Raw genomic sequence first — 20,659 nt, forward strand, 5'->3', positions numbered from 1 at the left:
TATAGAAGTATTGTTCATCCTTCAAACATTTTTTTTAATTATTTATACTTCATTTACTCCCTCGTGTATTTTTACTTTTATATTTCAATACAAATTCTTTTTATTGTTCATCATTTAAAACACCTATATTTTATTTTTTCTAAAAACTATCTTGGATTATTTATCTACTTTTTTCATATTTTGGTTTTATTTTTAATTTTTATTTGGCCTATATATTTTTTTTTTGTGTATAGGAATGAATTATATTACATTGTATATAATAATACATAGCAAATATAAAAATATATTGGATATTACAAATTTATTGGTATAAAAGGAAATGTTTAAAAAGAATAAAAATATTATTTAAATGATACGAAGAAAAAATAGATAAACTAATATATGATATATTATAAAAATCAATATGTAAAATAGAAAAAATGAAATTTGATGATGTATTTTAAAGGATAAAATAAAAATTAATTCTACATACAACTGTGAAGTGCGTAACCGCCGCGTAATCGCTTTGAAAAAGAGTGGGATCCACTATTAAAAAATTAATTTTTTTCATGTAGGTCCCATGTTTTATTCATTTTTTTCAAAGCGATTACGCAATTCACGGTTGTAAGTATATTTTCTCTAAAATAAATGAACTATTGTGAACGCGCGAAGTAATTTCTTTTTCCTTTTAATCTTTTTATTTGAAATTTACAAACTTGCCAACGAGAGAGCGAAAACTATATGTGAATTTCTGAATTTCCAAAAGATTATAAATTATTGAAGATAAAATAATATGAATAAATACAAACCATATGCACACATATATGCCAATTTTTAAAATATTTGTCTGTTGCCATAAATTAACCCAAAGTAATCAAGATTGGAAAGCTTGAAATAATGTTATTTATTTATATTAAATAGCCAAGGGTATATTCCGAATATTTCAATATGAATTTCCCTTTAAAAGTAATAAGATTTTGTAGTTGATAATATATGAGAAATAAAAGGATAATACAAAATATATAGTTTTGGAGTGTACAGTTTCGCATACTCATTTTGAAAAAAGTAGGGGCTACCATAAAAAACTAAAATTTTCATGTGTTCAGATTTACCACTTTTTTAAAAAGAGTACACGAAGGCTTCATACTTTAGAATTGTAAATATTATTTTTTAAAATAAAAATATATAAACTTTAACACATTTTGCAGTTTTTGGTGTATCTTATCAATAAAAATGTTGGTTTTTTTTTTAAATATAATTTTGAAGAGTAATATTATACTCCATACTCTCATCTTATTTTTATCTCACTATTAAGATGTGTCATATTTATTATCATTAGATGATAAAGAATAATACAATAAAAGATCATTTAATGGTGATAAATGTGCTAAGAATTACATAATACTTAATAAGATAGGATGAGAATGATATGATAGTGTGATGTATAGAATTTTCCAATTTTAAAAGCATATTTTGTCGATTTTTTCTATTAAAAAGGCTTCATGAAATAGAGAGGGAGACGAACAGTTCTTCGGCCGGAGTATTGGGTTGGTGGAGGCGAGTCTAAGCCCACCTATCAACACCTCTACTATTGATAAGATAAACAGGCCCGGGCCCATCCCAAGCCGATGACAAAGAGGGATGCCGAGCCTATATGCTGAAAACGCAATTTCTCCTGGCCCATTCCAAGCCTCAACTAGGCTACCACGTCCCAGTCCAGGAGAGAGAGATTCTCGGTTCATACAGTTGGAGATCGATTATCGTCCCTGAGGTTCAGATTCCGAGCCTAGACAATGCTTCTCTCACTATCACATCCCTGAGGTTCTAAAAACCAAATTTAACTATTTTATTTTGCTCACAGCTGTTTTTTGTTTTTGAAAAGATCGATTATCGTCCGCTATAATTTTCTTTGGATCATCTACCGGGAGCAGTGCCAGAAGGAGCTCATAAACATCCTCAAGAATGCGAGTCTACTCACTCCATGGTTTCCCTGTTTGGTTCCCGAGAAAAACGTAGAAAAGAAAATAGCCATGAGAAGCCGTGGCTGTTTTCTTCTCGTGGCTATTTTCTGTTCAGTAGAATTCATGTTATACCGGCCCTCAACGGTTGAGATATATCAGATTTACAGGGCTTGAATTTGTTAGAATGATCTTAAATATGATTTATACTTATTTATTTAGTTTCGTGGGGGTTTACAGATTCGAGGGAAGAAATGCTTGATAATCGATCCCCAGCTCAGGAGCTCTCTCTCATCGATCATCCAGGCGTCACTTCTGAAGGCATTTCTCTTCAACTACACACAAGTCTTTATGTGGCCATTAAGCTCCGTTGGATTTCATGGAATCTAGTTATGAGATAATTTACACTCGGTTACTATGATTGATATTGTACCAAGAATAATTTGACGTAATTATGTCTCTCTTCGGTTAATTCTTGAAGCTATTTCTCCAAGGTTAATTCTTTCCAATTTGTCATATGTACGGTTTATGGATTGTCCCCTCCTAGATACTAATTTTCAATCGCATGAAGCTGATTCAGATGCTTTGAGTACATTGAATAAATTATACATAAGCAGGAGCCTCTTGTCAACGTCCAGCCTCTTCTCATCTTATTTTCCATTACAAATTCTGGGTTGCCTAAGAAGCATTTTGACTATTTGAGGCAAGGACAGAATGCATTGTCATCCTTTTAATTCCTTGGGATCAACCATATAGCGATGTTTAATTTCTATTTTTTTTCTACTCTGTCTAGGACAGAGCTACTCCAAAGCTATGGATTTGAGCACATGGGCACGCTGAATAATCTTGAATAAGCTGGATTGCTTAAAAAAAGGTTCGCTATCACTTTTACCTTCATAATCTAACTTAGCATTAAAAAATAGCTAGCATTTCCTAGTTGATTGACATGGTCTATTAACCATGTTAACTGGATTGTTAACGGCAAATTATTGTTAACAGCATCTGAACCTTGCAGGAGACAAAAAGCAACTGGCTGACAATCAAACGTGCTCTGCAACTTGTGGTTGATGAGACTATAACACGGCCAAGTATTTTTCCTTTTGATCATAGCTGATAGCTTTTGGCTCTGCTCCCTAATCGAGGGGTTGGTTTCATAGCCTGCATGTGTTACATTTATCACCGGACTTGTGCCTTTTGGACCTTTGGTATATAGTCCCAGATTTCAATGCATGACACAAATATTGAGTCACTCACATTATTTAGGAAAACATTACTCCCACCAACAAAATCCACCGATTGAGTTTTTTTTTTGTACTTAATGGTTAATGAAGTATTTTTTAATGAGTTCCTTTTTAAAAAAAAAAAAAAGTTTTGAGTTTTAAAAAAAAATGGACATTCGGTGGCTCCCCTCAGTGGGAGTAGCAGCACCCCATTATTTATTCAACATTCAGAGATATTCATTATGTGCCATGTGGAACTATATAGCCTCGAATTTCTCAATGTGCAAACCAAATATTGGGGGAATGATGTGCACTGGACGGCATCATCGACATTTTATAAGAATTAGCTACTTCAGCAGTTGAGAACATACTTACTCGGTGGGCAGAAGCATGTTCTGATGGAAATATGGTCAGTCAAAATTTGGCTCAGTACTTGTTCCTTTATTTCTTTTAAATACTTCCATGTTGAATTTCACATTCATTTTGAAGATGTTTGTTTCTCTCAGCTGTGTGTGATGATGAAATGTAGCTATGACTGATCTTTCTTTAGCCTGTTTTACAATGCATATGCATATGACATATCCATTAACTCTCTCTCTCTCTCTAGCCACATAATAGGTTTATTTAATTTTTTATATTTTTCTTATTACAGTTTTGTCATTCTTGCTAACTTGGGTGTTTCTTACGTGACACGGTGACAGTCCCAATGGTATTGCCTATGTATTCTCAGGATATGCACCTTAGTATTCGTCTTGTTCAACATGCCGTTCAATCTGGATGGTGAGGATGAATCTTTATTTGCTAAATTTCTTAGAAACTCTAGTTTTAAGCAAGATAATTTATTGTTTTTAACTAATCGGTTCTATTTAGAATGAATCTTTTAGCAACCTGCTAGCTATCTGAGATTAATGAATGAAAATTGCAAGAATAGATTGAAAGAAAGGGATAATCTCATAAGATTGGGATTGATTTGAGGTCAATCCAACCTCCAAGTTTAGGGTTCATACAAGCCAGAAATTCTGCATAATAAAATACCTCTCCCATCTGAGTTCTACTTCTTATATATGGGATACCAATTCCCTTCGAAAATTAAAATAACAGAAAGCATTAAAATGGAAAATAAAGGAATAATTCAGGTAGTGTCAGAATGTCTATCCAATGCTGTGAGAAAACTCGTAACCGACTGCTATTCTAGAATGTCCAATAAAACAACCACATATTAGGATGCCTTTAGCTCCGCTGCTCAGTCCTTCCATAAGTTGAAATGATGCGTTGCAAGCCAAGGTACTTTCCAGCAAACGACGCCTTATTACGATAGGATCATAACAAATTCCTCCCCTTAAAGAACCTTGTCCTCAAGGTTTAGAGCATTGATAGTTTTGGAAATAAGCTGGCAGGTGAACCTTCCCACAATTTCTTTTCATTTTCCTCTATCAAAGGGCCACAAGAACCCTTTAACAGGCAATACATCAAATATATAAGGTGCAAAAGATTTCTTACACCTACAATTTCTAGTAAGGAGGTGGGCATTAGTGTTGGAGTTATCTCCACCAAAATCAACAAACCCATCAAATTCCAACTTCACGGCTTCTTCATTGAACTGGGAGTTATCCACCTTTCTCGTATCTAGCAACTCCAAGTTGTTGCCAGCCAATGCCATGACCATATTTGGATTACCTTGTGCTTGAAGCTCTTGGACCCATTTTTTTGCCCGCTCAAATGAGGCTTGGTTTGTAATATCATACACAATAATTGCAGCAGCAGCTCCTCTGTAGTACCTAGGAGTCAAACTATGGTATCCCTCTCGACCAACTGCATCCCACACGTCAAATTTTACATCCAAAGTTTGTGAGAAAAAGGCAACACCTATTGTTGGTTCCTGAAACTCCATAATTTGCCCTTCAACAAAGTGCAAGACTACAATAGACTTCCCATCTCCCACACCACAATGCATCTTTAGAAAAATATTCAAGCACTCTTCATAGAGCCCATTATTTGCAAAGTTGGAAATCATTGTCAACCAACCTATAGAACAACAATTACAAGTGGCCACTGAAACATATCTTTGACAACTTAATGAAATTGTTTTCCTCTGTCAAAAGGCCAATGAAATGGTAATTGAAGGAGCTGGAGAGACAAAAGTACCGCAACATAATCCTTAAAGTAAATATGTTCAAAGACAATGTGAGCACAGTTCACGGGTCCAACTCTGAGAAATGTTCCATACCACCATACACCCCTAAATGGCAATAGCAGTTGAGGTGCACTATTCACCCCTTCATCCAATTGATCACCAACCTTTGAAAGAGACTTCTACCACTCAACAACCAGCAAACAAACACTAGCTTTATTAAGGTCTTATACTTAACCAGTTCCACCAACCTCTCAAGTGTTGATGCAAGGAACTTAGGCTCACAACTCTTTAAATTTTGGATTAAGCAAGGTTGCAGGGACAAATGGACATCCCTTTTTGAACTACTAACGCCAAGTTGGAGAGTGGATGATTTATGGATTGCCATTCTCTTAGTAGAGCCATCATTAGACTGTGTGTAAATGAGAGATTGGAGAGTTCGCTTACCTTTGAGTATTTTGAAGGAGACTTCTGTCACAATTTCCTCGTACCTTGCTTTTGAGTGTTTTGGAGTTGTGGTTGCTCGACACCAAGTGTGAAAGCAAGGAGAGCATGCACGAATTTGCATGCTTGGAAATACCAGCTTAAAAAAATCAGTGGTGGAGCCAATAACAAGAACATCACACTCAGCCTGAGAGGTTCCAGTAATCATGTTCCTAATCTCCTTAAGGAATCTATCGAGCACGAAATCAACAAGTTCTGCAACCATAACCATTCGGCCTAGCCGTAAATCCGCTTCTGCAGCTTGACCCTTGCTATTCAGGAAGTTGTTGACGGCGACTTTAGTGCTATCAGGCAAGACCCCACAGTAGACAATCCCGTAGTCAATCCAAAAGTCCCCTGCACTATAATCTCCACCACGACTTCCGCAAAGGGATTCGCTATGCTCATCGACTTCCTTTGCTAGAATTGGTTTCAAATCCACTGGTTCTTGTTTTTCCTTGGAATTCTTGTTTTTCCTCAGAATTCTCTTCTTGGAATTCTTGGATTTCTCGTTGCGTTGACTCTGAGGATGGAAAATCAGCAATGGACTTCCAGTCTTCATTGTACATGAAGACCTCGAAAAAGAACACCGAAAAGACCACAACAGATACTGAGAAATTGTTGTTGTTACAGCTTTTGATTGCTGCATTTTCAGAGTGGAACAAAGGTCCTTTTTGGCGAGGTGGCTCCTTCACCCGGTCTTCTTCCATGGCTGCGGAACTGAACTCCGCAACAATAATAATCGAGGATGAGAGTGGAGAGGAAAATGGCCCTGAACTGATGGTGGCCACGGGCAACCCCATCATTCCCTTATTGATCATGTGCCAAACCACAGAGATGACATGGAGATCTACCATGGTGAAGCACTATGCAAGCAGAAATCTCACGAGCTCCTTGGAGGGATCGCTTTTCCCAAAGGGCTTCCCCCTCTGGACGGCGTCACTGAGGTGAGCTACAACCACACCACGAGTTTTGTCTGGGTGAAACAAAAGTGCAAGGAGCACCTCTTCCTCTCGATTGGGCGCTCGATTTCGTACGACACCGAGGTCATGGCGTTTGTGGAGGACCGCCGCATGAGGAGGCTCACTGGGGTCAAGAGCAAGGAGTTTCTCATCTGAGTCACCATCTCTGATATCTACATTACAACCCCAGTCTTGGCGTTTGAGCTCAACGAGGGAAAAAATGGGTTTTGAGACCGACAATTTCAGGGTTTTGAGATGGTCTTGGAGGATGGTTAAGTCTTTTGTAATGTATGTCTTCCATGGAGGATGCCAAACGAGGCGTATAGAAGCATCCTTGCATCTTTTATTAAAATAAAATGGGATCGTCGAAATATATGACAGCATGTTAATGGAAGAGAGAAACGAAATCCAGAGAGGGGAGTCTGGAGGTTGAGACAATAAGATGGGATTATCAAAAGAATATTTGAGAACAAACGAAAGAGCAATTTCTTTGGGAACAGCTACTGTGGGCACTGCCACCATCTCCTCCACCTCTACTGCCTTTTCTTCTTCCTCCTATGCAACCTTGTCTTGCCAGTCCATGAAGGATTGCTTGAAAACCTTGTAGTTTTCATGGTATCGGTTGACTAAATCTGTGAGATGGAACATTTTGTCAAGAATCTTTTCCATCAACTACAAATTTGCTTTCTGTTTGTTGGAGCATACGCTGTCCCCCATGAAGGATCGTTGGGCTCGAGATATCACTTGTTAGCAACCTGCTAGCAATCAGACTAATGAATGAAAACTGCAAGAATAGATTGAAAGAAAGGGATGATCTCATAAGCTTGGGATTGATTCGAGGTCAATCCAACCTCCAAGTTTAGGGTTCATTCGAGTTGAAAATTCTGCATAATAAAATACCTCTCCCATCTAAGTTCTACTTCTTGTATATGGGATAACAATTCCCTTCAAAAATTAAAAAAACAGAAAGCATTAAAGTGGAAAATAAAGGAATAATTCGAGTAGTGTCAGAATGTCTGTCCAATGCCGTGAGGAAACTCATAACAGACTGCTATTCTAGAATGTCCAATAAAACGACCACGTATTAGAACACCTTTAGCTCCACTGCTCAATCCTGCCATAAGTTGAAATGCTGCGTTGGGAGGATATAGCTTTTAAAACTGGGATGAACACAAATAATGGAAAACAAAACTTATTAGGTAGGCATCTAACATGCTGACATCTAGATCTTATGGAACGGGAACATGACCATAAGATGGTCTCAATCCTCTGCAACACCACTTATTTTTGTGTCCATAGAATCACATCGAGTCCATCCATGTGATAAGTCAAGAAGCCATTGCAACAAAGACTCAATTGATCTGACTTATGTTTCATTTTTATTATGAAATTGCATCATCTAGGCAATTTATCGTTCTTGAACGACTATTTGACCCTTCAGGCAATTCTCTCTCTCTCTCTCTCTCTCTCACAAACACGCACACTGCTTTATCCTTGAAATTTAAATTATCACGGTATCTTTTGTTTTTATCAGTAAACATATTTTTATTGATCAAAAGAGTAGGCAATAGCACAAGAATACGGGACATATACAAGAGCAGCACGCCTATCTTGTCGGCTACATTGAACTGATGATATTTTTCTTAGCTTATTGAGATTAACATTTACTGCTTTTCCCTTCATCTTTTCCTGCCATGACTTTGCAAAGTGCGAGGAATCAAATGGCATTCCTCTCTTCTTTGATTTGAATTGAAAAAAAAAAAAAAAGTATTTCCAGTCATTCTGGAAATTTTCCTGTGGTCAAAGAATCGGCATTTCCTATAACTCATGACCGCGTGCCTCGGTGTCTGGCGCTATTACCAGAAAAAGGAAAATGGACTCTTTATACTTTGGGAAAGTCCCGTCAAATAGTGACTTGAACTTAAATTAAAATAAAAAAATCCATTTAATTCTTGGAAGTGCCTTGCCATCACCCTTAAGTGATCCTTGCAAAAACATTCACCTTTATAGATTTTACCACTGTAACAAGCATTATACACTGCCAAGATACTGTAACATTTGCTATAGTTCAAATAAACTTAATACTTTCTTGCTTTACCATATACAAATAACTAAATGGATGAAGCAAAAAAGATAAGAGTTAGCGATGTACCCTATTCTTCAGTTTCTTGCTTCTCTTGCAAAATCCGAGAAAGGTATGAAAATCTTTCCAAATGTTGATGTATGCTTCCCCGTGTTATGGCTGAAAATACTGGTCTGATTAAAAGTGGAACAGTTGATAAGGTTTCTACCTTTTCACGGGTGAGAGCTGTCTGATAAACAACTTCAACCCATCTTATCCTTCACAATCTTCTGAAACATATGTAGCAACTGTACTCTCTTCAGGTCAACAATGGCACCAAAAGACTCCTAAAACACGGTTGGAATTCTACGTTTCAGCATCCACTTCAATTCGTTGAAGGAGCTCTAAAATATTTCCAGCTTTTCTCTTGGCCCTGTCGGTGCCATTCTCTGACAGTTCTTTCAATGCCTCTTCTGTACCAAGCTCTCTCGCTAATTTCAACTGCTCCAAACCACCTGTGCATAGAGACCACAATATTGCAGCGGCATTCTCCCGATTGCGTGGGGAGCCAGTTCTTATAATCTCCACCAAAACAGGAATTGGCTCAACTTGACCAATTGCTGCCTTCCCTTCAAGATGGCTTGCGAGAATCGCTAGAATTGCTAGTGCTTCATCCACCATCCCACTTCCAGCATCCTTCAGCAATCTCATCAGTGGGCCCACGATACCAGCCTTCACAGCCCTTGCCTTGTTACCCTGATAGATTGAAAGATTGAAAATAGCGGTGGCAGCATCCTTCTTCCCTCTTGGAGTCCCATCACAAAGCAACGTTATAAGAGCTGGGATAGCTCCTGCTGCTCCTATTTTCATCTTATATTCATCTATTACAGACAAACTGAAAAGAGTTGCAGCTGCATTTTCTCTTGCTTCCATGCTGCCATTTTTCAACACATCCACTATATCAGGAATGGCGCCCGCATTTACAATAGTTCCCTTGTTACTCTCATTGATGGAAAGGTTGAGAAGTGCTGTAACAGCGTGCTCCTGTGTTCGGGGATCCGGAGAGGATAATAGTTCTGCAAGAAGTGGTATGGTTCCTGCTTCAGCAATACATACTCTATTATCTGCATTCCTCTTTGCAAGCAACCTTAGCTCACCAGCAGCTGCTCTTTGCTGTTCCGGAATCCCACTTGCTAATTTTTCCAATAAGGCATCAACAGCAGCACGATCACAGTCTGAAACTTTGCATCCTGATTTCCTGCTCCTGCAATTTGCTTGCTTTTTTGACAGCTCAACACCATTGTTCTCACACCATAAAGCAATCAGACTCTTCAAAACATAGTTAGGTGTTAGGGCCGCGTGCAACAATGTCTGCTGTGTCTTGGGACAGGTTTTATGTCCTGCATCAAGCCATTTTTGAATGCAGGACCTTTCATATGTCTGTAAAAAGGAAGGAAAAGGTAAAGTAGGTCACCAGTAATGGCTATAGTTACAGTATACAGTTGTAAGCTTAAACTGGGAAGGCTGCTGCCAGGTTATTTACCTGTCCAGTAGAGACAATCACAGGATCTCTCATCAATTCAAGAGATATTGGACATCTGAAATCATCTGGGATAACTGGAGATCTGTGCTTAATCAAGCCCCTTTCACCCTCAGAGGTGTCAAATTGTGGATTTGCCATCAGTACCCAGTCTTTAATCTTCTTGAGCAAGGATGACATTACTTCAAAGCTGTCCCCTGGAGCGCCACCACTCGAGATAACCAATTCATGGAATGCGAGTGATTCTTTCTTTACATCATTGATAGTCTTGAGATGCAGCTTTTCTGAAAGTCTTTTAAGTACTGCATGCTCGGGGTCCTTTTCTTTCTGTACTATGGCTAAATCAAGGTCCAGTTGAAAATCAAAGGAGTCCAATCTTCCTTTGGCTCTTCTGAATTGAGCATGTACTAGTTCAATCTGAAAGAAATCAAACATGTCCCACCTACTGTCAAACTCTCAAATCTGCTATTCCATGACCTGAGAATATTACTTTTTGTGAAAAGCCATCAATGATCAATATTTTGGATAGGGAAATTATATCTGGGTCCTAATAAAAGCTATCGATTCTTTTTTTTTTTTTTTTTTACTTAATTATTAGGAAAGTGTTTTTAAATGAGTTTGTGAATTTTTTTTAAATGTTTAAAGTGATTTAAAAAATGGTTGAAAAAAAAAAACACATAAAAAAGAACCGATATATACATAGAGATTATACAAAAGTGAACCCACAAACTGATGTGGTTTCATAGGATCCGTTAAATCTATTTTACAATAAAAATAACTTTACAATCTGACGTACCACATCAAACCACGTCAGTTTGTAGATTTATCTTTGTGCAATTTTTTGTGTCTAAAGTATTTCTCTTTTGGATAACACTTATGGCTAGTACTCTCTCTCTCTCTCTCTCTCCTCCAAAATGGAACTAATAGAGTAGGATAATGCTGAACTACATGCTGTAAGTTAGCATAAAAATTGAATGCAGTTCACTCTCTTCAAAATAAGGCTATAAGCTGGGTAGTAATTAGTAAAAGCACCTGTTCGCGGACCTCCTCAGATATATCAAGATTATCATAATGAATCTCACTCAGCGCAGCTTCAATTTGTTCCGTCACCTGTTGGAACCTCTGTGCAGTCTTTGCCCTTTGCAGAGCCTGTGACAAGTTAGACGTTGCTTAACTCAAAACCAATGATTTAAATGAGAATAATTCTGCGTTTGCTAAGAGGGAAAAATAATAGAAAATGGAGAAATTTTATTCAATCGCATAACCTCGAATAAGATTCCCGTTTGGTTACTGACAAAATGTATGAAAGATGAGACACACTCGAAAGTTAAAACTTTCCCGTTCTTGGCAAACCGAACGGAAAGCAATTCAGTTAGAACGGTACCTGATTGAGTTTGCTCCCTCCGTTGACCGACCGGAGAACATCTTTAGCGGAATCCAGAGCCACTGCCAGCGATTCCAGGGCCTTCAGATCATCTTCGCCGAGCTCTTCGTCGCTGTCCCTCAATTCCTCGAAGAGAGGGCTGAGGAGCTTGACTCTCCGAACCAGGTTCCCGTACATCTTCTTGTAGACATTTCGGCAGTCGGGAAACTCGGAGATCGTCTTCACGGACTCGACGAGGCGACTCAGCACCGAGTCCTCCGGATCGTCAGTCGGACCCATGCGCTCAAAATCCGAGGAATTGGGCAGAAGGAAACAATCCATAAAAAAAAACACCTAGAATCGGATTGAAATCACGCGTGGGATTGGGATGGGGGGGGGTAAAATTGGAAAGCCAGAAACGCATAATAGATTTGCAGAGGAAGATGGGATTCTGTAAGAGGTTGAGGATGACTGATGAGGTTTAGGACAAAATAAAAAAAAAAAAAAAAAGAATTATAGAATTTATGTAGTTTAAATAAAATAATATTGTATATAATAATGAGGAAGAGAATTGATCACTAAGTCTTGAATTGATTTCAGTGTTTGGTAGTTGAATGCTTGGGGTCGGGTAGTTGTTGGAACAGGAACAGGGACAGGGACAGGGAAGAAGAAGAGATCATCTCATTTGTGACAAATATTAAATCCTTTGTCACAACAATGTCCTTAGTTTCCATCGACCCGTAGAAACGAAAATCTTGATCCGACATTGCGAGGAATGTGGACCGGGCACCATTGCCGTTGTTATCATCAACATCAACGCAGTCGTTTTTCCTTCCCGCGAAGAATTGTCAACTGGGCGGTCGGGGATATTTCCGAGAAACCACCAACTCGAAAGCCCCTTGGCCTGGCCACACTCTAACTCGACCGGCTTGCATTTAAGCCGTAAGCCTAAGTGTAAGTTTGGAGATGAGATAAGAATTTTATATTTTATTTTAAAGTTTAAAATAATATATTTTAATATTATTATTATTTTAAAATTAAAAAAAAATATATTAGAATTTAAAAAATTTAAATTATTTATTATATTTTGTATGAGAATTTAAAAAATGTATAATGATGATATAAGATGAGATAAAAATTTTATGTTTTATCTTGTTTCAAATCTGTCCTAAGCCTGACTTTAAGGTCTATTTTTTTAAAAAAAATATATATATATATAAATAAATAATTCAGAGGTCAATTATATTGTCAAAAAGTCAACGGAGATAATTCATGAGATGAAAAAGTGATTTTTTTTTTTTAGGGGGGGTGGGGTTCAGGGCTACTAAATTTAAACCGACCCCTCAGGATTGTTTAAATCAATAATAACCCACTAATTCTTCCCGTTCTATTTGGCTGTTAGGAAAAAAAAAATATTTTTATTTAATAATTAAAGAAGTAATTTTAAAAATATTGGTATATTTTTTTATTTTTAAAAATATTTAAAAATATGTAAAAAATGTGAATAGCAAAAAAAAAATTACAAAAGTAACTAGCAGCAACAATAGACAATACTACTTTGGCAGCAGAATACCACCGCTCATTGAGCATTCACTACAACTATACGTCAAGTATGCATGATGGGCCATACTAACAAAATGAATGGATTAAGATGTTCAATATTGAGTAGATCAATTAACTTAACAAGTATGTTATTTTATCAAACATCTCTCAATAGTTCCAACGTATATATATAAAGTATTATAAACATTTTGGAGCATTATTTCTCTAGATTGTACTAAAGTAGCTATGAAATAATGCAATAATTGTGGGATTCCTTCCAATGGCCTTGTTCAGTTCAATTTTGAATTCAAGCCGTTTTGATAAGTGTGATGCTGAATCTTACAGCTCCAATTGAAAGGACTGAGTTCGAACCACATCATATAAAATACCGAAGTATGACATATAAAGATCACAATATACACAAGCTGGGTAATATTACAGGCAGATAAAGGGCTCCCAACAACTTGACCCAATCTTTAGTTGATTCGGTTCTAACTTTCATGGTCCTGCATTCATGAAGAGGGCGGGCGGGGTAGCCGCTTGGCAATTTCCTGCCAGAAGAAAGGAACAATGGTTACTCTTCTAATTGCATATAATTTCAAAGACCATGTATTCTACAGATAACCTATCTTTAGGCCTTTTATTTTTGTAATGGTCCCATAAACTAACCAAAAAAAAATACTTTTTTTTTTTTTTTGGTCTCTGTTAACACGACCAACAAAAAGAAGAAAAACCCCCTACAATTGCAATCATACGAAGTTGTTATGGTCGATAATAGCTGCTAACAGAAAATGGATATTTCTATAAAGTCGATTTCAAAACTACCTCAAACAGCTGATTTATATTATCTGCAGTCTTTGCAGATGTCTCGATAAAAAACATTCCATTCTTCTCCGCATAGTCAATGCCATCCTGCAAGACAAAAACTGGATATGTCATATCATGAAAAATGAATGTTACTTTGTAGGTATACAGAATGTATCAAACTGAGTACTGCACTTACCTGAACCGGCACTTCCCGCATCTCATGAAGATCAGCTTTGTTACCAACTAAGGCCATGACTATATCAGGACTTCCATGTTTTTGTAGCTCCTGTATAATGACATATTCATCAATTGTTTGAAAATGCAAATTTGCATATCAACCATAGGAACTAATTACCAACTAAATCTAGGCAACCGACAATCACCCAACCACTACCAACACCTAATTACCGGCCCAATTACTTCTCAGTCTGATTCCCAACTTTTAAGTATTACCAACCGATATCATGCAACCCTATCATGAAGCAATTAACAAAATTAATCCATAACTAAAAAATTTCAAGAGCATACTCAGGCCCTATGTGAAGCATCAATGGTGTGTTTCAAAGTTCCAACTAAGGAACTTCTGTCAAAAGTCATGCACTGCTATACACCAGTAACATTAGGCTAATTTTGTTGGCACAATTATCAGTAAAGCACAACATGTAGGCCTATTCAAGCGGGCCGGGTTTCATCCCGGCCTGGTCCAATAACCGGTTGTGGGTTCACGCCCGGGTTGTACCCAGTCTGGAAGCCACATTACCCAACCCGGACATACACGGTCCGGGTACGGGTATGACACCCGGGTACCGAGTTTAAAACCCGGTACCTGGTTTTTATATAATTTTCTTTTTTAAATCCCTAGTTACCCCCACCCTGGGCATCAAAGGAAGAAGCCTTCTCTCTCTCCAAAACCACAACCATCACCACCGGTGCTATCAGAGGCCGCTATACACAAAAGCCTTCTCGAGCGCCAAAACCCTAGCCATCACCGCCAGTGACTAGCAGAGGCTGCCGTTTGGCTAGATCTACACTTTTCTTTTTGGGTTCTATTTTGTCACCCAGATCTATAACCTGTTATGTTGTGGTAGTGTGTGAGTACTGTTTTGGTTGGCCAGATCTACCAAGGTTGTTTTGTTTTTTTGAGGATCTGGGCGAGGCACCAAATGCTGACCACCCACCCTAAATCACCGTCACTTTTGTCAACGGGGTTGAAGATGTCTTCGACGCGATAGCCACTTAGACCATAAGGAACATGATTCTCAAAAAGGGTCAGTTACTCGAAACCCTCTCTCTCTCTCTCTCTCTCTCTCTATGCTGAGCTTTTATAACTCATGGATTCTTTGTGACATTGGTATGTGGTGGTATTTGTTAGATTTTTGTTTAGATTAGATTCTTTGTTGTTATTATTGTGTTAGTTGTGATTGGTGATCAAGGAGTAAGGGTATGTTGTTTAGCTTAGGCTGCCGCTAGCTTTTGAGTATGTTTTCTTCTCTCTGTTTGTTTTGTTCTCTCTTTGTTGATTTTGGATTTGTTTTGATAAGAATGTTTGAACGTTTGAGGAGTATTTTTATGGGTTAGATCTATTTAGTTGAACAAAGGAAAAATATATAAACATTTTTCTAAGCATGAAAAATAGACAAATAAATGCAAAGACAAAATGCCTTATAGTTATAAATACATAAAACAAATGAATATATAAAAAAGGTGGAATGGGGTTCTGTTTTCAAGTAATCCTAACCCCAATGTGGGGCTTGCCTGTCCTTTTTTGTGCTCTAATTCAAACCATCTCTGTTAACGTCGTCAAAACCACAAAGTCCCATGTGTGATATGTCTACTCCCCCTTCTAAAATAGAAAGACAAAACCAAAAAGCAAAACCAAGTTTCACCTACTTGACCTTCCAATCTCACATGGAGACTTTGGTTGTTGAGGTTAGAGGGACCAGATCAGAGACAGAGTGAGGCAGCTGAGCAGGTGTGGGTTGACTCATTTTACATGATTTAAGTCATCATGCTAGCTAATCTCAAAACTCAGCTAGTCCTCTAACAACAAATCGCAAAAGGCACATCAGTAAAGAGAGATACACAGCTAAACAACTCGAATTCTTCCTATCTCCAGCTACCATAATCCTTCAAGTATCCGCAAATGCATTTCCAAAGAGAGGAATCCATCTATCTCAAAATATTTTGGCTGAAGCATGACAAACATGAATAGATTGTAAGTCATCTTATACCATAAAATTTTAAGAACTGCAGTAATACAAAGTTATAGCATTTTTGCTTAGATGATGTTCTTCAATGTTGCAGGATGTTAAGGAGCATTTTTTATTCTTGTTTTACTAATGTCAGATTTTTTCCGTATTGTAATGACCAGTCTTTTGGTTAAATCTGTGAAGGTTCATTTTTCTTCTTTATCTTTTTCTTGTACTTTTTGCTTAATTTTGGCCAGGAAAGAGGAATGTTGGCACAGCTGGGATATAATTGGCTCACATGGCGTATAAAGACCATGCTACTGATTGCATAATTCATATATTGTCATTTTGTCATTTTTGTGTTTTATAATGTAATGTATAAATACAAAATAATGTAACATGTAGTGAATTGGATTTTGAGTTGCATGCATTTTACATGATGAATATTGTATAAAATTTTCTTTTGCATGCATTTAGTTAAAATGGTAATTAGTTTCTAACTTTAGTTATTTTTTACATAAAATTTCGTTTTCTATTTTAATATATTTTTATTATTATGGACCATCTTCAATGTATTAGTATTATTCTTTTTAACATGATTTCTTGAAATATAGGCTTTTAGATTAAAAAACAAATGCTTTATTGCTTTCAACATTACTTTTTTTTTTTGACAAAAAATTGATAACATAAAGATTTTGTAAAAAGAAAAAAAAAGCACCGAGTTCAGACCGGAACCTGGATTCATCTGGGTTTTGGACTAGGTCATAACCCAAGCTAACCGGGGCGAGAACCCGGCCTGGACCGGGTATTCCTGAGTACTCGGTCTGGAACCCGGATGAACAGTCTTAATAACATGTAATCTCACAAGAGGTCACTAGGTATGATTACATCAACCAGATCATTTTGTTCTACAATATGGGCAATAAAGAATATTAGATTGTAAACAAAGTGTGTTGCAACAAAACACTTACAATCTTCCTTGACTCCTTGGTGCCTTTAATGTTTCCTAGAGAAGGCTGGGGAGGGAGATGAATAAACTTGGAATTTTTTTTTCTGATATTTAGCCACCTTAAACTATTAAGATCAATTTTTTATAACTTTTAAATTTTAGTATCAAATTTTTAAAAAGTTTTTACCTTCAATGTGAATAAATTATGACTGAGTTCAATTCTAGAATAGGTGCTTAACCTTAATGTAAAGCCCCATCATGAAGGTCACTTGCCCACACTAGTGAAAAGGTTATCATAAAGTTTGGTCCTTTCCCCCAAACCCTTTGCACTATAAGGAGATGTTTGGAAATAGTTTTGGTATCATCACAACTCATCTCATCTCATCCCATCTCATTTCTTTCCCAAATATCACTCAAACACAAACACTTTCAAACTAATCATTACAACTTTCCCAAACTTTTAAACAAAAAACAATTCAAACTTCTTCAAATCCTAAAATAAAAATTATATTAATAAATTATATTCTAACAGTTTTTTAACTTTATAATATTTTTTATTCAATTTTTTCTCTATCCTTTTTCAAAACCCCATAAAATATTAAGGTGCTGTTTGGATAGTGAGATGAAATGAGATAGTTTTAGATGAAAGTTGAAAATTGAATAAAATATTGTTAAAATATTATTTTTTAATATTATTATTGTTTTGGGATTTGAAAAAATTGAATTATTTATTATATTTTGTCTGGCTCGTGTTGCACCCCTCGTTTTATACTTATAAAAAAAAATTATATTTTGTGTGGGAATTTAGGAAAGTTGTAATGATGAAATGAGATGAGATAAAACATTTTCACCATCCAAATTGGGCCAAACTATCTCACTACTATTCACAAACCATCTTACTACTATTTACAAAATTTTCATCCCATCTCATTCCTTAAGCATCCCCTAATACTTTGAACTGAAATTTTATTTTATTTTTATTAGTAAAACAAGGATATCTTACAATGAGATAAACAAAACAAAACATCATAATGAATAATAAGCAATCCCTGAAATGTCTTACCTTAACCCAATATTGTGCTTTGGCAAATGATTCTGGGCTTGTTATATCATACACAACAACTGCAACTGCAGCACCTCGATAGTAAAGTGGTGCCAATGCTGCATATCTGAACACGACACAATTGATCATTAATGTTATCCTGCAGAAAGTAGTATGCATGGGCAAGGGAGAGATGGAGTAGAATATCAATAGAAACAAGGACATTATAGCATGAGATTTTGCTATTCAGAACGTAAGTTAGTTCATACATTTAAGCAAAATACTTCATACATTGAAGCATGTTGACGAAAAATACCTCTCCTGTCCTGCAGTGTCCCATATTTCAAACTTAACTGTTGTGGAATCTTGCAATGCTATTGTCTGTGATAAGAATGAAGCTCCAACAGTAACCTGAAATTATTTAAACCAACAAATGTAAGTTTATTATAACCTAAATGTAGGCTAAGAGGAAGAGTAGGTGCCCATATTCACTAAAGAACATCAATGACCAAAATAACGTAAAACAATGTGTTGTGTGTAACAGTAACATATTCCTTACCTTGGATGTTGGGTCAAACTGACCACGAACAAAGCGAAGAACAATACAGCTTTTGCCAACTCCAGAGTCACCTAACAACACCAGCTGCACAAAACCAAATCAGCCAGTTCCATTCTTTCATCGCAGGTTTGGGGGCAAAGACAAAACACAAAATTCTCATCTCATCTCCTCATTACAAATTTTTTAAATTCTTGCATAAAATATAATAAACAATTCAACTTTTTAAAATCTCAAAACAATAATAATATTAAAAAATAATATTTTAAACTTTCATCTAAAACTAAAAATTCTCATCTCACTCCCCAAACCAATAATTTCACCAAGGCTTGAAGATTCCATCTAACCCAGTCTCCCTTTATCCCAGCAATGAACCGTTGAAGATTAAAGAAAAAGCCTCTTCCTTCGCAATTATCCTTTTGTCTAGTAAATCCACTAGAAGGTAGAAAATATGAAGCTGAAATATAAAGCCAATAGGCCCGTAGCCGAAGTTTTATAGAATTTATGCAACACTATTTTATTAAGATCCCTTTTTATACTCAGCTCAAATCATTCATCCCCACTAATTGGGATCAATGCCATGTATAACTTTTCAGCTAATTGGAGCCTAGGCATAGCCAATATAACTTGAATGGCTCCAATGAGTTGTCAAGTAAATTAATCCACTATCATTAACAAGAAATTAGCATCAGCTACTGTCCACAATATAAGGCATAGATTTATGTCCACAATGAATTGTCAAATAAAGTTACAAAAGAACCAAAATAAAATCTTACAAGATGTCTCCCATTTCGTTTACTTCCTCAACCACAACAAGTGCAAATTTTCGAGAAAAAACAAAACAAAAAGCATATATCCAACTTTCTATCATCTCAACCTAGGAGGTGAGCGAAACAGCCATTCGAATATTTTGCCTCTAGAAAAAAGGTACCTTTACGCGAAGATTTTTTGGGTCGGCCAGTCCGCCATTCTCCAAATTCGGGCCGGACAACCGCCCAGAATTCCTATCTGCAAACATAAAAACCTCCAATCAATCAATTCAACCAAAATCCCCCATAGAGTTGCACACAACCAGAACCACGTAATGACAATCGCCCTACTGAAAACCCATTTCCAGCACCTTGATTTAAAAAACTCCGGAAACCCATATAAGGGTATCTGTATTTAGCCTTGGGTTAAACAAAATTAAAATTAGAAGAGAAATTCCGGCTCAATCAATCTGAACCGCTGCAAACCCTAGAACGAAGGACAACAAAATCAATCAAATGCCTGCGAGGTTTACCTGGGATAGAGGAAGAGCAACCCATGGCGAGCAGAGACAGTAAGTATGGTTCAGAGGAGAGAGCGAAAGAAAGCAAAAATGGCTTATGGGTGGAATCAAGGTCGTTAATGGCCGGTGAACTTGACACTCTGTGGAGCCCATCTACCTCTTTATGCTACTACCGACTACGTTTACTCAAAAAAAAAATAGAAAACTATTACTTGAAAAAAATTTTAAAAAATATATATATATTTATATATAATATATCGAGCCCATATTTTCTTATACCTCTTATATGCCACGTTTACCAGACTGGCCCAGCCTTTCAAGGGACCAAAAGTTACAATCATCTAAGAGGCCCATTCAAACATATTATGACAGAAAGCCCGAGCCTTGTGTGAATATCAGAACTCGTTGGGGCCTCAAGCTGAGCCCATGGGGAAAACAAAGTAAAATGTAGGAAAGTTAGGTAAATGCTGAGCCTTTTGGTACATATTTTTATATATTTCGTTTTATTCGAAAATTATTTTGTATAAAGTGATACTTTCTATAAGAGTGGTGTTAGTGTGCCGGCCAACCTTGTCCACTGTGCATAATAGTACAAATTTTACATTT

General features: G+C 36.7%; 2 protein-coding genes and 2 long non-coding RNA genes across 4 annotated transcripts; 2 read left to right on the top strand and 2 right to left on the bottom strand.

Moving 5' to 3' along the window:
• Positions 1–1,690: 1,690 nt before the first annotated feature.
• LOC118344059 lies at positions 1,691–2,531 on the top strand. Its single transcript, XR_004797820.1, has 2 exons — positions 1,691–2,084; positions 2,178–2,531. It is a non-coding gene; the product is annotated as an uncharacterized LOC118344059 (long non-coding RNA).
• A 195-nt stretch (positions 2,532–2,726) lies between these two features.
• LOC118344060 lies at positions 2,727–4,581 on the top strand. Its single transcript, XR_004797821.1, has 3 exons — positions 2,727–2,811; positions 2,953–3,566; positions 3,859–4,581. It is a non-coding gene; the product is annotated as an uncharacterized LOC118344060 (long non-coding RNA).
• Positions 4,582–8,659: 4,078 nt separating this feature from the next.
• Positions 8,660–12,586, bottom strand: LOC109013847 (U-box domain-containing protein 14-like). Its single transcript, XM_018996063.2, has 4 exons — positions 11,720–12,586; positions 11,368–11,484; positions 10,339–10,752; positions 8,660–10,235 (listed from the first exon to the last, which is right to left on the bottom strand). Exons 1-4 carry the CDS (start codon positions 12,038–12,040, stop codon positions 9,162–9,164), a joined length of 1,926 nt encoding a protein of 641 aa, XP_018851608.2. The 5' UTR covers positions 12,041–12,586; the 3' UTR covers positions 8,660–9,161.
• A 786-nt stretch (positions 12,587–13,372) lies between these two features.
• LOC109013846 (ras-related protein RABF1-like) lies at positions 13,373–20,203 on the bottom strand. Its single transcript, XM_018996061.2, has 8 exons — positions 20,066–20,203; positions 19,715–19,791; positions 18,787–18,870; positions 18,544–18,638; positions 18,249–18,354; positions 14,244–14,333; positions 14,066–14,152; positions 13,373–13,791 (listed from the first exon to the last, which is right to left on the bottom strand). The coding sequence occupies exons 1-8, from the start codon at positions 20,088–20,090 to the stop codon at positions 13,753–13,755; spliced, it is 603 nt and encodes a 200-aa protein (XP_018851606.1). The 5' UTR covers positions 20,091–20,203; the 3' UTR covers positions 13,373–13,752.
• Positions 20,204–20,659: the final 456 nt, after the last annotated feature.

This window comes from Juglans regia, chromosome 12 (assembly GCF_001411555.2).
Source record: "Juglans regia cultivar Chandler chromosome 12, Walnut 2.0, whole genome shotgun sequence".
NCBI classification, from domain to species: domain Eukaryota; kingdom Viridiplantae; phylum Streptophyta; class Magnoliopsida; order Fagales; family Juglandaceae; genus Juglans; species Juglans regia.

Coding starts and splice junctions, on each gene's coding strand:
- LOC109013847 (XM_018996063.2), bottom strand. CDS start 12,040: ATGGATTGTTTCCTTCTGCCCAATTCCTCGGATTTTGAGCGCATGGGT. Junction 11,485..11,719: donor GAGGGAGCAAACTCAATCAG/GTACCGTTCTAA, acceptor AACTTGTCACAG/GCTCTGCAAAGGGCAAAGAC. Junction 10,236..10,338: donor TGATTGTCTCTACTGGACAG/GTAAATAACCTG, acceptor TCCTTTTTACAG/ACATATGAAAGGTCCTGCAT.
- LOC109013846 (XM_018996061.2), bottom strand. CDS start 20,090: ATGGGTTGCTCTTCCTCTATCCCAG. Junction 18,871..19,714: donor CAAAAAATCTTCGCGTAAAG/GTACCTTTTTTC, acceptor GGTTTTGTGCAG/CTGGTGTTGTTAGGTGACTC. Junction 18,639..18,786: donor AGTTTGACCCAACATCCAAG/GTAAGGAATATG, acceptor AAATAATTTCAG/GTTACTGTTGGAGCTTCATT.